Raw genomic sequence first — 15,530 nt, 5'->3', positions numbered from 1 at the left:
TCTGATATCTGTGTGTGTAAGTCAAGGTCTGATATCTGTGCAAGTCAGGATCTGATGTGTGTGTGTAAATCAGGATCTGATGTGTGTGTGTGTGTGTGTGTCTCAGGATCTGATGTGTGTGTGTAAGTCAGGATCTGATGTGTGTGTAAATCAGGATCTGATATCTGTGTGCGTGTGTGCGTGTAAGTAAGTCAGGACCTGATGTGTGTGTGTAAATCAGGATCAGATATGTGTGTGTGTGTGTGTGTGTGTGTGTGTGTGTGTGTGTGTGTGTGTGTGTGTGTGTGTGAGAGTCAGGATCTGATGTGTGTGTGTGTGTGTGTGTAAATCAGGATCTGATGTGTGTGTGTGTAAGTCAGGATCTGGTGTATGTGTGTGTGTGTATGTAAATCAGGATCTGATGTGTGTGTGTGTGTAAGTCACACACTTAAGCACTTATTCCCATGATCTGTTATTTGTATTATTTGTTATCTATATGATTGTCTTGTGTATTACTACTGTGAAGCGCTATGTACATTAATGGCGCTATATAAATAAAGACATACATACAAGTCGGGGTCTGCTGCACAGCTGGACTTGTTCCATGCAGTATTGGGGGCTTGTTACTGTAGGTACAGGAGTTACTAAGACTATTAGTAGCCTCCGTTGCATTTCTTTATACACAGAACAACAGTATCCATAACAGGTACAGATACATTTGTGAGCATTGTAGCACCCTGCCGCACGTATCCTCAGCACTGATGCAGCATAGTATACGCTAGTGTGTATATTAGCACCAGATAATACTCGCATTGTGTTAGCATTAGGAAAGGCAACGAGGTCCTATAAATGCAGACAGGTGACTGGGGCACAGACAGTGTCAGCTATCAGAGATCAGTATGAAAACCTACGGGTGTCGCCAAGCACACAGCCAGAAGTGACGTACACTCAGATCAGGGGAACAGGTGGGCCAGTAATGAACAAGAGGGCATCCAAGGAGGACGGCAGTGACAGAGGCAAGTCTGTCATCACCGGCTGGGTATGGATCACAGCACAGGACGAAAGGAGGACTCGGCCGCTCTCACTGAGTGGGGAGACGCGGGAGGACGGGATGACAGCTTCTGTCTGCTCAGGGCTCTTTGTCTGGGGAATTCAGTGCTTGCCAAAGGTGAAGCGTGGAGAGAGCAGGCAAGTGGTGTCATAGGCTGGGAAGACTAGCAGGGACTGGCTCCTCTCCTCTCTCTGCACGGCCCAACCCTTTACAATGTATATATAGACAAGTGTACGTGCACGCTGTGATGGTATACACCAGGGGCGGGCAACTCCAGTCCTCAAGGGCCACCAACAGGTCAGGTTTTCAGGATATTCCTGCTTCAGCACAAGTGGCTTAGTCTGATTGAGCCACCTGTGCGAAAGCAGGGATATCCTGAAAACCTGACCTGTTGGTGGCCCATGTATGTATATCTTTATTTATATAGCGCCATCCAGGTACACGGCGCTTTACAATACACATGACATAATATTATAACACAATGGGAATAAGCGCTTCAGACAAAATATTAGGAAAAGGAGTTCCTGCCCCGAAGAGCTTACAATCTAAGTGAGGACTGGAGTTTCCCACCCCTGGTATACACACACACACACACAAGTACAAGCTGGTGATAAATTCCTTCTCCTTCCAATCTACTTGTGCTCTTGTGAATATTACCGCACACCCGCGCCTGCGCCTCCTCCTCTCAGTTCCGGGCGTTCTTTACACGTTATAAGCAGGTGATGCACTGTTCTGCAGGCGAAGCCTTACCTGCCTCATAGGGCTGCTTCCGAACTTTACAAAGGGCAGGTGGTGCTGCAGGGGAAAGGTGCTGAAGCGTTGATCTTGTATGAGCCTCAGTGATGCTGTTATTTATTTCCTAAGTCACTGGAAACATATCCCACTGAACATGGGAACAGGAACCATTTCCAGGCAACAAGTAACCGAAAGTAAGGTCCATTCATGTCTCGGTCAATGTGTGTGTGTGTGTTTCAGTTTATACACTGTTACTGCAATTACTGATCATTATTTCCTTACTTTGTACGGTTTCCGGGACAGACTAATATATATTTTCTTACAGTATATAGCGCCGACTCTGCACGCAGGGCGGACAGAACATGGCGGGCACAATGCGCCCCTGCCCTGTAATAATCTACTTTGGTGCCTGAGGCACAGGGAGAAAAAGTGACGGGCCAGAGGTCACAAGGAGCAGACGCTGGGATTCAAACAAGGTTCACCCACTTCAAAGGCCAGGACATTACCGCTGAGCTTCACCTTGAGCGCTGGACATAAAGAAATAGCAGACATACGTCTCTGTGCATCCCTCCTGCTAACACGTTTTTAGTCCGTGGTATACAGAAGGAACCTTGTAATAACAACCCTGGCTGTGAAGTGTGTGGGGGATGGGACCACTTGTATCTTGCGCACATATTTTAATCTCCATGTGATTGACGCAGGGGAGGGTCTGAGGGTCTGCAGCGCCTGACAGTTCTCCAGATATGGGCAAAGTCACATAAATAAGGTTCCAAAATGTCATCACTAGTGAGCGGGACTGAAAGGGCCAGTCCAGCAACATGGGGGAGGGATTAGGCTAGGCCAGGGGTGGCCAGTTCCAGTTTAATGGCCACCAACTGTCCAGGTATTAGTGATATTCCTGCTTCAGCACAGGTGGCTCAATCATTGCTGATTGAGCCACCTGTGCTGACGCAGGGATACCCTTGGAACCTTACCTGTTGGTGGAGCTTGAAGACTCGGCCACCGCTGGCATAGGCTGTAGGAAAACATATTCTGCTTCATAGGCAGCCACTGACCGGTATCGCTGATAGTCGTCCTCATCCTTCTCCATGCTGACCAGCTCATTGGGGCAGGCTTGGTTCCCCAGCAGGCTGAGGTATTCCAGACAGGGAGCTACTGAAGCCAGAGTGTCCAGGAGCGATTCCAGCTCTGTCAAGTGGCCAGGGGAAACAGGTTAAGGATAGTGATGATGATAGATACAAGGGGATTTAGTGCCAGCAAACTCATCTAACAAGGAGGACAAGCTCATGTAGCAAAGGGGGGGCACAGCATCAGCAAGATCTGCTTCTAACTCGAGAGACGCATGGAGATCATCGTTATTGAGTCCAGCTTTTACAAGTATATATCTTTGAAGTTGACATTGGAAATCACCCAGCTCAGCCGCTTATACCAGAGCTTCAACTATTTGGAGAAGTGTGAAGAGATATGGTGCAAGTCAACAAGGAATGTGTTGGGTGCTCAGCACCCGCTAATTCTCTATCCACTGTAGCCCAACTTTAAATATTATGGGGTCATGTTTGCAGCTATTATGCTTTGACTGCAAACAACAAGGGACACGAGTCTCTTTTCTTCCAGTTTACTGGCGCTCAGTAATGTTTCCTACTCTATTATTACATCACAAAGTGTCCAGGAGCACTCAGGTACATGTCTCACTAAACAATCAGAAAGGCTTTAACAAAGCATTGGAACTATAAGGAGCAAAAAGCGTTGTCGTATAATTCACTGCAATTTTATAACAATTTCCACAACTTCTATTTGTAGGAAATGTCATTGTTAAATGTCACTGAACTTCACAGTGAAAGCGTCAAGTCTTGTAAATGTCTTGTTGCATACTCTCATTCTGCCACTAGAGGGCAGATGCCTACAGACCCCAGAGATAAGAATGCACTTTGCAGCTCACTCACCCTGTTGCATTCTGTGTTGTAGTCCCAATTTGCCTGATTCCCAGTGATTACCTGAAGCCTTCAGTTATCTGCTGAACTCAACGCTTTTCTGTCTATGTAGATAGATTCTGCAATGCATTTTGGTTGTATTCACCTGCTTATCCTACCAGAGGAAACAATAATACTGGAATTAACCGGATAAATACCACTGTGTGTGACCAAAGGGACAATCGTGTTTTGCCACCTTTATGTTATCTTTCATTTTCTATTATCTGTAACAATATATGTACCATGGCTACGAGGCACCTGGGAGTTGAGTTGCCATCAATTAACAGCTTAGGGAACTGTTTCCGTAGTCTCAGTGGGAGTTATTCATTAAACTGCAATAGCGCCGATCAATGGGGGTTTCCGTGTGATCGTACCACATTGGGCCTAAATCTTTCATTTATGTATACTTCTTTTACAGGTCTACATATTAATTACAAAGATGTACAATAGTGGACTCTAGTCCTTGTAATTAAAAATCATGTGAAAATACTAGAACGTTTGACACGGTAACCTGTTATCGATGCTTGGCGGAAAAGCACCTGCTTGAAACTGCAATGCCGTTAATATACATTCATAGAACCCAAGAACCCGAGAACCCGAGAACCCAAGCAACTTCACTCCAAATTGTGCACTCGCTAGAGAACTTGTTCCGTTCAAACCACCCAACCCTTTCTCCCCTCCAGTTATCTGGGCGAAAGGATATCTGGTTCTTGTTGAGCGTCAAGGTGTGCAGGTTGGGTAACGATGGGAACGAGACATGATTTCCCAACTGGTTGTTGTCCAGTATTAGCTCTTCCAAACAGTCAAAGCCCTCAAGCCCATCCACGGACCTGCAATGAGAAAGAGATAGAGAGGAACGTGAGTATGAAATGACCTACTGCATGTACAGAGAAATGGCCAAGTGATGTAGCAATGTACAGGCATATCCCGGTTTAAGGACACTCACTTTAAGTACACTCGCGAGTAAGTACATATCGCCCAATAGGCAAACGGCAGCTCGCGCATGCGCCTGTCAGCACGTTCTGAACAGCAATACCGGCTCCCTACCTGTACCGAAGCTGTGCGCAAGCGGGGAGACTATAGAGCCTGTTACAAATGCGTTATTTACATCAGTTATGCACGTATATGACGATTGCAGTACAGTACATGCATCGATAAGTGGGGAAAAGGGAGTGCTTCACTTTAAGTACATTTTCGCTTTACATACATGCTCCGGTCCCATTGCGTACGTTAATGCGGGGTATGCCTGTACAGTATATAACATTGATTATACACACTCAGCACAAACTGTATAGATTATATACACAATATGCATTCCCATTGTGATGAACCTCCCCTGTGATATCTTTCCATGACCAGTGGAGTACCCATTAAAAGAAGTGTCAGTGACTTTTATGCAATCCCCTTCGCTAACAAATTGTTTGAAGTTAAATCCACAGCAGTCCTCCAGCCCCCCCAACATGTCAGGGTTTCAGGATATCCCTGCTTCAGCACAGGTGGCTCAATTAAAGGCTCAGTCAGAGACTGCACCATCTGCGCTGAAGCAGGGATATCCTGAGCACCTGACCTGTTGGGGGGGGGGGGCGTGAGAACTGGAGTTGTGCACCCCCTGCCATAGGGCACCTTACAGCACTGGAAGACACCACGGCCATAACGGTGTCTTCTAGCACTGGACAGGTGTCCATGAAATAGCACCGCTAAGTGAATATGGGCCTTAGAGCCATATTAACACGTGAATGGATCATAATATGCGGCTTAGCACTGCTTAGTAAATATGGCCTTCAATCTTCTGCTGTTGGAAAAAGAAATGGCGCAGAATGGGGATTTCTGATGATAGCGCCCGCGCTGAACTCTACTTATCAGACATTAGAGACTGAAGTCTGCTCCTGTGGGAAAGGAGTCAGGAAAACCGTGGCAGGGTAAGGTACAGCGAGGGTCATTGAGTACAAAGCTAGCCTCCCATGTCCACGTCTCCAGCTGTGGATCCTGAGATGTATTTGTCAATGTCTGGTATCTCCAGCCACCTAGTTTCTCCTGCCCCCAACCTCCATTCCCAAGATAAATAAGGCTGTCACAGTTCACCTTCATTCCCTGGGCACAAATTTAAGATGTCATCCATCATTCATGCCTGAACAAACATCAGCCACCCCTTTCTGCCTGGTCCCCCTACAACAACAATAAATACAGCATAGAGAATGGAGCTTCTAGATTAGAGCTTAACCCATTCTCAGTTGGACAGGACACATTGGTTAGGTGTGTTTACTCTTCCATCTCTATCTGTCCAGTCTCTCTTCAGGGGTGATACCAGGTCTTCTGGAGTAAGCAGTGCATCATGTCCAGTCAGTAACACGTATTCCCACACTACCCGGGCAAAGCATAAATCACCATGACAGCTCTGGGGCTCAGGAGGAAGGTCTGTGACACGCGGTTAGGTGGTTATGGCAAATAAAAGTGAGCGGTTCTGATGCCTTAACCGGCTGACTGCCAGGGTTCAGCAAAGAATTCTGGGTGGTTAAGCTTTGACCATAGGTGCTTTTAAGGCTTAACACCAACGTCCCTGCCTCTTATATTGTATTTGTGGCATATTGTGATGTAAAGTGCAAGCATTACTATTAAATGCTTTGGAGGCTCTGTGATACGAAGCAATATGTGGAGATACGAATTTGGACAATGACGAGGACAGCGTTAAATAGGATTACACGCACGATTCTGACAACAGAACGTAATAAGCTTGCAATATGTTACACGGAACAGCCACAAGTGTTACCAAATAATATTAATACCCAACATAAGTGACAAAGAGCCTGCCGTATCAACGCTCCTCAGCAGTGAATAGGCTGAGAGAGGAAATTGAGACTAGTTCCTTTTTACACCTGTCTGCTTTGGATAATCTCTTGCCCTGTAATGTTATTAGCTGCTGGGTTAAAAGGCAGCCGTGTTTCTCAGGGGGTTCCTTATTAATTGTTGTTTTCATGTCAGGAACACACTGTGCTCTTGTGCACTTGGTGATTTAATCAGTTAAATTCACTGACGAGGGAGAGGAGACAGTGAGAGACGCAAAGTATTACTGTATGTCTTCATTCGTGCAGGAAAGGGGGTGGGGGTGAGGGAATTGGGGGTGAACGTGCATAAATGTATGGGCTATGTCAGGAGTGGCCAACTCCAGTCCTCAAAGGCCACCAACAGGTCAGGTTTTCATGATATCCCTGCTTCAGCACAGGTGGTGAGCCACCTGTCCTGAGGAAGGGATGTCCTGAAAGCCCAGGGCCAACAACAGGCCAGGTTATGTAATAAATTGTGGCATTAACCATGTTACAATTTAAATCGTGTCTTAACTCCTTTGGGAGCGAGGAGGTTCAACGTCTCTGCTTGTAAATTTGGTTCAGCCACTCTCTCCCAGAGGCCAAACCTCTCCAGGAATTACCCCCTGTCCATGCCTATTATCTCAACCACACAGCCGGCATTGCATCTCTCGCACACTAATCCCGTCCATTCCCTCCTCTCTCAACCCGCCCCCACTGAGAAACCGGCACCGAAGTCACCAAAGCCACCATTAAAATGACAAAACATCACAACGCGTTTCATGTCCTCCTGACTCAAGCAGAAGCAAACTTTTCTTTTCCACTGTAATTAACCCTATCCTCGTTAAGATAATTATGATCAAGCTCCCTGTCACAGCTAATTTCAGAACATCACTGCCTATGGCTCATGCTTTGGCCTCATTAGCAGGCTGGAGGAGAGAGGGGGGAGATGGGGAGTGGGGGGAAAGGAAGAGTATTAAGTAGGCAAGTGTGTCCCAGGCTGGGAGCGCCTGATGCGGTTTTATCCGTCAGGACTAAATACACACAACTCTTCTATTACAGAGTGAGGAACAACACTCAGATCTGGCCACGGCCTGGGACAGAAAACGTGGACCATTGTTCCATTAGAAAGGCAGGAGAATCCCGCTGGTAAAGTCACGGCCGCTGAAGTGGGTGAGCCCAGTAGGGAGCCCAGCACCAGCTCTTCTTCAAACCTTGGGCAAGTCACTTTATGTCCCTGTACTTCAGGCACCAACGCTACATTGTAATCTCTTGGGGACAGGGACTAAGCAATGTGTTGCTGGCCCCTACGACAGAGAAGAAGGGGTTAAGAGCCAAATGTACTAAGTAGTGCTACTTCGCAAGACATTTCCCCACGCTGGAAGAAACCTTACAGCCCATTCACGTGCAGGACGGCACAACAAATGTAAGAGGCAGCGGTTCTCAACCAGTCCTCAAGACCCGCCAACAGGTCAGGTTTTCAGGATATCCTTGCTTCAGCACAGGTGGTGCAGTCGAAGACTGAGCCACTGATATCCTTAAAACCTGACCGGTTGGGGAGGGGGGGGGGGGGGTCTTGAGGACTGAAGTTGAGAGCGTCTGAGTTAAGGTAAACACAAACCACATAGATTGCAAGCTCTTCGGGGCAGGGTCTGTCACTCTTATAGTCTCATTTACCTGTCACACTTGATGACATGGTTTGTACTTTATTTTACCTGGTATTGTCATTTTGTAAAGCGCGGCGTAACTGGTGGTGCTATATAAATCCACGTACACGTACATAGGGAAAGTATTTTGTGTGCTTCTTTATGCATTAACTATGCTGCACTTGCATCATTGAGCAATGTGCTGAGTGGCTATCGCAGCAGGTGCGGGTCACTTTACTCATCACAATATTGTAATAGGATGGATCACAGTTTTTGTGGGTAACTGTCAATGATTTCCCTTGGCTTTGCCAGTCGGCCAGGTCAGTACCTAAGAGAGTAGCGCCAGAGAAGCCAAATAATCTATTTCATACGTTCAATGCCAATGCAAACGGATGCATCGTCTCAATACATATTCCTCTTGAACGCCCTGTGCCTCAGACTACAAACAGTAGATTGTTAGCTCTTGAGGACAGGGATATATTGTGCCTCTATATCGTACCATGCAATTTGCATTGCCAGGGTTATATAATGATGAATGATGATGACAATTGTGATGAGGTTAAAGGCCCCTCTGTGAGCCTCAGAAAAGCAACTTGCAGCACTAAGGCGCCTGTCAGACCCCTTACGGATACCTGCCATGCAGCCCGAGACTTCCACCAACACCGCATCTCTAAGCCGCTCTCCATCTCAGAGCGTCGCACAGCCGCTTAAACCCACAGCCGCCTTTGCTGAGCTCCGCCACGGAAGATAATTAGTTTTGCAGAGTGTGGGGCCCTTCACCCTGTCCCCAGGTTCACAACATGAGTGAAGGGGAGAGACAGTGAGGTAGGCAGAGGGAGGCTGGGTGTGACGGGTGAGTTATAGACTGCCAGGCAGGATTCACAGCTCTGTGTGCTGGGAGGTTAATATTCTCACATGTCATTAGGTCTGCCTGCTCCACTGATGGCTCATTGAATCAGGCAGCAAATTATTCCCTCTCCGCTGTAGAGGACACCACACTTCAAAGAGAAGTTGCCTGGGTCAAGACAGCTCTCCGCTTTGATTAATGACTCGGGATCAGTAGAGGTTGCTGGTTGGTAGGAATGTGACCAAAGTTCTTGGCAGGGCTGCTGTCTTGGATCTGGGTCTGATCCCTCACAGAACCTTCCCCCCAAATGCCTGGCCCCTGGCCAACATTGGGTTCCTGGGAGGTAGTGTGAAGACCAAAGCCTCATCCTCCCTGCGGCTGCACCGGGGTGGGTGTGATGGTGCATGGTCAGTGCGTGAAGCTCTGCTCTCACCCTCCCTGCGGCTGCACCGGGGTGGGTGTGATGGTGCATGGTCAGTGCGTGAAGCTCTGCTCTCACCCTCCCTGCGGCTGCACCGGGGTGGGTGTGATGGTGCATGGTCAGTGCGTGAAGCTCTGCTCTCACCCTCCCTGCGGCTGCACCGGGGTGGGTGTGATGGTGCATGGTCAGTGCGTGAAGCTCTGCTCTCACCCTCCCTGCGGCTGCACCGGGGTGGGTGTGATGGTGCATGGTCAGTGCGTGAAGCTCTGCTCTCACCCTCCCTGCGGCTGCACCGGGGTGGGTGTGATGGTGCATGGTCAGTGCGTGAAGCTCTGCTCTCACCCTCCCTGCGGCTGCACTGGGGTGGGTGTGATGGTGCATGGTCTCACCTCACGGTTTGATCCGCAGGTGTTCTCTGATGTAAGGTGACTGAGAATACTACCCACATGGGCAAACATGTCCGAGTACTTCAACAGTAGGCGATAACTTCTGTACTTGGACTAACAGGATATATTTTTAAGGCCACCTTTTAAGCGCAATACTGAGCACTCGGCACTGAGAACTATCGCACTTCTACAACGGTTTAACGTGGACACATGATGTAGCATGGGTTAGGCCTCGTTTATAGCGACGGCGCGAGTGCGCACGCCGCCGCCAAAACAAATGAATGTTTTTCACTGAGCGCGCGCAGAGTGTGCGCGCCCAACACGTTCAAGCATGTGATTTTTGAACAGGCTTTGGAAATTTTTCTTGCCGCGCGAAGGCCGCGGCTCGTAAGCGGTTCAGCCAATGAGGGCGAACCGCTCACGTGATGTCACGGCCACGCCTCCCGATGCCTCCAGTGTAGGTTTTCGCACACAACGTGCGAGTGACATCACGCGCGCGCACTGACGCCGCAACTATAAACGAGGCCTTACATTACCCAGGGGCGATTACTGCAATAATAAAGTAAAGCAAAACAATAAATCTATTAATATTAATAGTAATATCTTTAAATAGTGCCGGTGAGTTTAGCAGTGCCACACACAACATGTTACAGGCGCCGGGAATCCTCGCGGTGAGTGTAGCAGTGCCACACACAACATGTTACAGGCGCCGGGAATCCTCGCGGTGAGTTTAGCAGTGCCACACACAACATGTTACAGGCGCTGTGAATCCTCGCCGTGAGTTTAGCAGTGCCACACACAACATGTTACAGGCGACGGGAATCCTCGCGGTGAGTTTAGCAGTGCCACACACAACATGTTACAGGCGCTGTGAATCCTCGCCGTGAGTTTAGCAGTGCCACACACAACATGTTACAGGCGCCGGGAATCCTCGCCGTGAGTTTAGCAGTGCCACACACAACATGTTACAGGCGCTGTGAATCCTCGCCGTGAGTTTAGCAGTGCCACACACAACATGTTACAGGCGCCGGGAATCCTCGCGGTGAGTTTAGCAGTGCCACACACAACATGTTACAGGCGCCGGGAATCCTCGCGGTGAGTTTAGCAGTGCCACACACAACATGTTACAGGCGCTGTGAATCCTCGCGGTGAGTTTAGCAGTGCCACACACAACATGTTACAGGCGCTGTGAATCCTCGCGGTGAGTTTAGCAGTGCCACACACAACATGTTACAGGCGCCGGGAATCCTCGCGGTGAGTTTAGCAGTGCCACACACAACATGTTACAGGCGCCGGGAATCCTCGCGGTGAGTTTAGCAGTGCCACACACAACATGTTACAGGCGCCGGGAATCCTCGCGGTGAGTTTAGCAGTGCCACACACAACATGTTACAGGCGCCGGGAATCCTCGCCGTGAGTTTAGCAGTGCCACACACAACATGTTACAGGCGCTGTGAATCCTCGCCGTGAGTTTAGCAGTGCCACACACAACATGTTACAGGCGCCGGGAATCCTCGCCGTGAGTTTAGCAGTGCCACACACAACATGTTACAGGCGCCGGGAATCCTCGCGGTGAGTTGACAATCGTTTTTTTAATTTTTTGTTTTGGCGCAGGAACATAAAAAAGTGACTTGTCCATGGTTAGATGGAGCTGACATTGGGTCTTAAACCTCCCACTTCAAAGACAGCGTCACTACTATTAGGCCATCCACTTTTTAATAAAGGCTTAAAAACACATTTCTTCTGAATCACGCAAAGACCATTCCAAACAAAACCCACATAAAATACAAAAGGAAATAATGAGCCGATTTCTAACCAACTTAAATAATATTATAAAAGAACCAGACATGGTCTTAATCACAGAGATAGAAGTGGCCGCAGGAAGAATGGCGGCCTGACGTGCACGTTTCCCTCTCTCTCGGAGCACATTATCAGTTCATACTTATTTTTACAGCCACCAGATTAAAATGCTAGCGACGCAATCTTTGATCTACACGTTCGCTGACACAAATCCTTTCTACGCCCCCAATGTGTTTTGCTGAGGTAATTAGTACTAATTAAAAGGTTTCCAGCAGCCTTTGCTTCTCTTTCCCCCCTGCCTCTCTCCAAGGAAAGCACTTTGTGCCTTTGAAATGCAAGAATCACTCACTCTGTTTAACTCAGACATCAAGTGGAGTTCTGTAACTCTATTATACCCAAGAAGAAAACAGAGCAGCTCCTTACACTGGGGCAGTCGCCATGCAGTCCTGCTTACCAACGTACTCTATGCTGGAGTGGCAATAAGGCACCTTCTCTACAGCTTCCAACAACATAACATGGCATGGTATGTTCAATAGCTAAATAAGGACAGAAGTCTTAACTCTGACCAGCACAGGCGAAACTCACAGAATTGTAACAGTAGACTCTAAACCAGCACTTCCCAGCCCTTTTTTACACTGTGCTCCCCCTGCTAGAAAATATTTGTTTGGCGAACCCCCAATTAATAAATTACCTACTCGTCAGACTATCGCTAACACTGTGTGAGCGATCCCAGGCAGTGCAGCCAGCATGGGGGGTGTAGCTGTCACTCACTGCGGGAGCTTCCAAATCCACGCCCCACAATGCCTTGCCGTTGTGGATGCAAAGCACTGTGGGGAGCAACTTTCTAAGCTCCTGCTGTGATTCCCAACTATACCACCCACGCTAAGGTGCACTGTGGGGCCTTACTAAGTGCGCAGTCCCCACATGGGCTCAGGAACCCGCTATTCCACATTTTTGGGCGGCAAACCCCTAGGGGTTCCCCAAGCCCCAGTTGCAAGTCATTGCTCTAACCCACTGTTGGGCCAAAATATGTTTCATACGACCTATTTTTTGCTTCATTTGCTGTTCACAGCACAATGACACACATCATGGAATATTAGTCCTATACAGCCCGAGAGCAGCCAATCCCATAAATGTGCTCCTGGATGTGCAAAAATGATTATTCCTGCACATTAGTGGAGGTGAGACTAATTCGGAATAAAACAAACATGTAAGGGAAATACAACCAATGAAGATGTCCCCTGCTTGAGTCAAAGCAATAATAAAGTACATGGTATCCGGCTGAAAGGATGGAATTATTGGAAGGCCGCTCCCTTCTTATCAGCTTCTGGAACTCCACATCTCCTGCTCAGTGTTGGGAAGACGATGACTGCTCTAATATTTATTTATAAAATGTTTTACCAGGAAATTATACATTTTAAGTTACCTCTCGTTTTCAAGTATGTCCTGGGCACGGAGTTATAATGACAGATACATGGTTACAAATACAGGGTTATTTATACATGATGTATAAAGACATTGCCTGCACAGTTTAACATATTCGATCTGTTAGGCGTATGTAACAGTTACAGACCAGATTAAAATGTGAGACCGCTTTAGTTTTGAAAGAACTTAGACTGGTGGCGGATGTGAGAGTCTCCGGTAGACTGTTCAAGGTGTGAAGTGCTCGGTAAGAGAAGGAGCAGCGGCCGGATACTTTGTGAGTCTTGGGACCGCGAACAATCATTTGGAGTCAGATCTCAGGTGATAAGGTGGGAGGGGCGAGGAGCTTGTTCATTTATAGAAATAGAATTTATTTCCCTGGTGCAGGCACTGTTGTTTTGTTTTAAACTGTTGCTTATTTCTTCTAAAGTTCAATTCTTTCCAGGTAACTGTCATTCAAAACACTTCACATCTCAATGCTAACTTAATATTGTTTAAATATAGAACAGCATCTTCATTTCATTATGGTTCACATCATTCTGGGTTATATTGAACATGTTTCTGTAAGTATTGAACCTATTGGGAGATCAAAAAGGTTCTCCCTTTGTGACTGTTCTCAGAAAATTGAGAATTAAAGTCTCATTCATCCTAAAAATTGTCTTTACTTTTCCTTTTTTTCCCTCTTAATCAAATGCGTCCCAGTTACATCATTCAGCAGATTCCCGTATCAGAGAAATATCGACTTTAATCATGTTTAAAGGTGGGTAGGAGGGAGGCAGGGAGGGAAAGAGGGAGGCAGGGAGGGAAAGAGGGAGGCAGGGAGGGAAAGAGGGAGGGAGGGAAAGAGGGAGGGAGGGAAAGAGGGAGGGAGGGAAAGAGGGAGAAAGGCAGGGAGGGAAAGAGCGAGGGAGGCAGGGAGGGAAAGAGGGAGGCAGGGAGGGAGGGAAAGAGGGAGGCAGGGAGGGAGGGAGAGAGGGGGGAGAAAAATGAGGGAGGAAGAGAGGGAAGGAGAGAGGAAGAGGGAGGGAGGGAGAGAGGGAGAGGGAGGGAGGGAGAGGGGGAGAGGGAGGGAGGGAGAGGGAAAGAGGGAGGGAGAGGGAAAGAGGGAGACAGGGAGGGAAAGAGGGAGGCAGGGAGGGAAAGAGGGAGGCAGGGAGGGAAAGAGCGAGGGAGGCAGGGAGGGAGGGAGAGAGGGGGGAGAAAAAATGAGGGAGGGAGAGAGGGAAGGAGAGAGGGAGGGAGAGGGATGGTGAGAGAGGGAGAGGGGTGGTGAGAGAGGGAGAGGGGTGGGGAGAGAGGGAGAGGGGTGGGGAGAGAGGGAGAGGGAGGGAGAGAGGGAGGGAGAGGGAGAGGAAGGGAGGGAGAGAGAGAGGGAGGAGGGAGAGGGGGGGAGGGAGAGAGGGAGGAGGGAGAGAGGGAGGAGGGAGAGAGGGAGGAAGAGAGGGGAGAAGATTCAGGTGAATAAACAGCTCAATTACAGTATAAAAGGTCAGGGGGATTTTTTAACCTCCCCCCGCTCCTCTCTGTTCTCCAGCAATTCTCCAGTCATGCCCCAAAAATAGAAGGAGATTGGAGTCGACAGGTAAAAGTACGATTCATTGTAACAGAGATTCTCTATTAAGTGTTTATTTAAAGACTGCTGTTCAGTGGAAATGCATAACAGCTCTGGGCGGCAAAATGGGGCCAAGAGTGCACAGCGGCAAAATAAACCTTTGGGAATGTGAGTAATTGATGGAATCAGAGAACAGAGGAGAAACAGAGGACACGCTATAGCTCTCTCCCAAACATGATACAATATACTGTACAGAGCACACACGCTCTAGCTATGGGACAGGCAGGGACGCAATAAGGAATCTACACTGCGGCAAGTCCAAAGCTGCAGTGATCGGGGCAGGGGTTCCAAGACTGTCAGGGGCAAAAATATTATTGTTTCCAAACCAAAAAAAAACCACATTTGGGAGATTTTCAAGTAAAATGTGCGATCAAGGCGAAAAACAGACCCCAGAAAAGTCCCCGGGAAAAGCGTTGCTGACCATTAACCCTTAGAGTGCCAGAGGGCCCGCGTCACCAGACACTCGGAGTGATCTCATGATGGCGGCCTCACTGATTACGGTGACGGAAGACGTGTCCTCTTTCGTCCCTCTGCCTGCTAGATCGCGTTCTCGCTCATAGAAAGCCGGTGGCATCGCCACTGTGCCGTGGTTCCCCTGTGGTGTCAGACACTCAAGTGGTTAATGTAGGGGTTCTCGACACTAGTCCAAAAGCCCCTCCCTCCCCCAACAGGTCAAGTTTTCAGGATATCGCTGCTTCAGCACAGGTGGCTCAAGCAGTCCCTGCTTCAGCACAGGTGGCTCAATTAGTGGCTGACTGAGCCACCTGCGCTGAAGCAGGAATATCGCTAAAACATGACCTGTTTGTGGGTCTTGAGAACCCCTGGGTTAAGGGGTTAAAAATGTCACAAGTTGTTTTTCT

The 15,530-nt window shown here is 48.3% G+C and overlaps 1 protein-coding gene across 2 annotated transcripts in view; it reads right to left on the bottom strand.

The window, feature by feature from the left end:
- LRMDA (leucine rich melanocyte differentiation associated) overlaps nucleotides 1-15,530 on the bottom strand; it is a 522,263-nt gene that overhangs the window by 179,895 nt on the left and 326,838 nt on the right. The window contains exons 3-4 of one of the 2 annotated variants that reach the window (XM_075610346.1): nucleotides 4,439-4,565; nucleotides 2,821-2,960 (exon numbers count right to left, since the gene is read on the bottom strand). In XM_075610346.1, the coding sequence (XP_075466461.1) occupies nucleotides 2,821-2,960; nucleotides 4,439-4,565 (267 nt within the window). Of the gene's footprint in view, nucleotides 1-545; nucleotides 606-2,739; nucleotides 2,988-4,438; nucleotides 4,566-15,530 lie in introns of those variants that run through there. The other variant, XM_075610344.1, reaches the window with a different exon arrangement.

This window comes from Ascaphus truei, chromosome 8, assembly GCF_040206685.1.
Source record: "Ascaphus truei isolate aAscTru1 chromosome 8, aAscTru1.hap1, whole genome shotgun sequence".
Classification (NCBI taxonomy): Eukaryota; Metazoa; Chordata; class Amphibia; order Anura; family Ascaphidae; genus Ascaphus; species Ascaphus truei.
The sequence above is the reverse complement of the archived record's forward strand: the minus strand, read 5'-3'. Positions and strand labels throughout refer to the sequence as shown.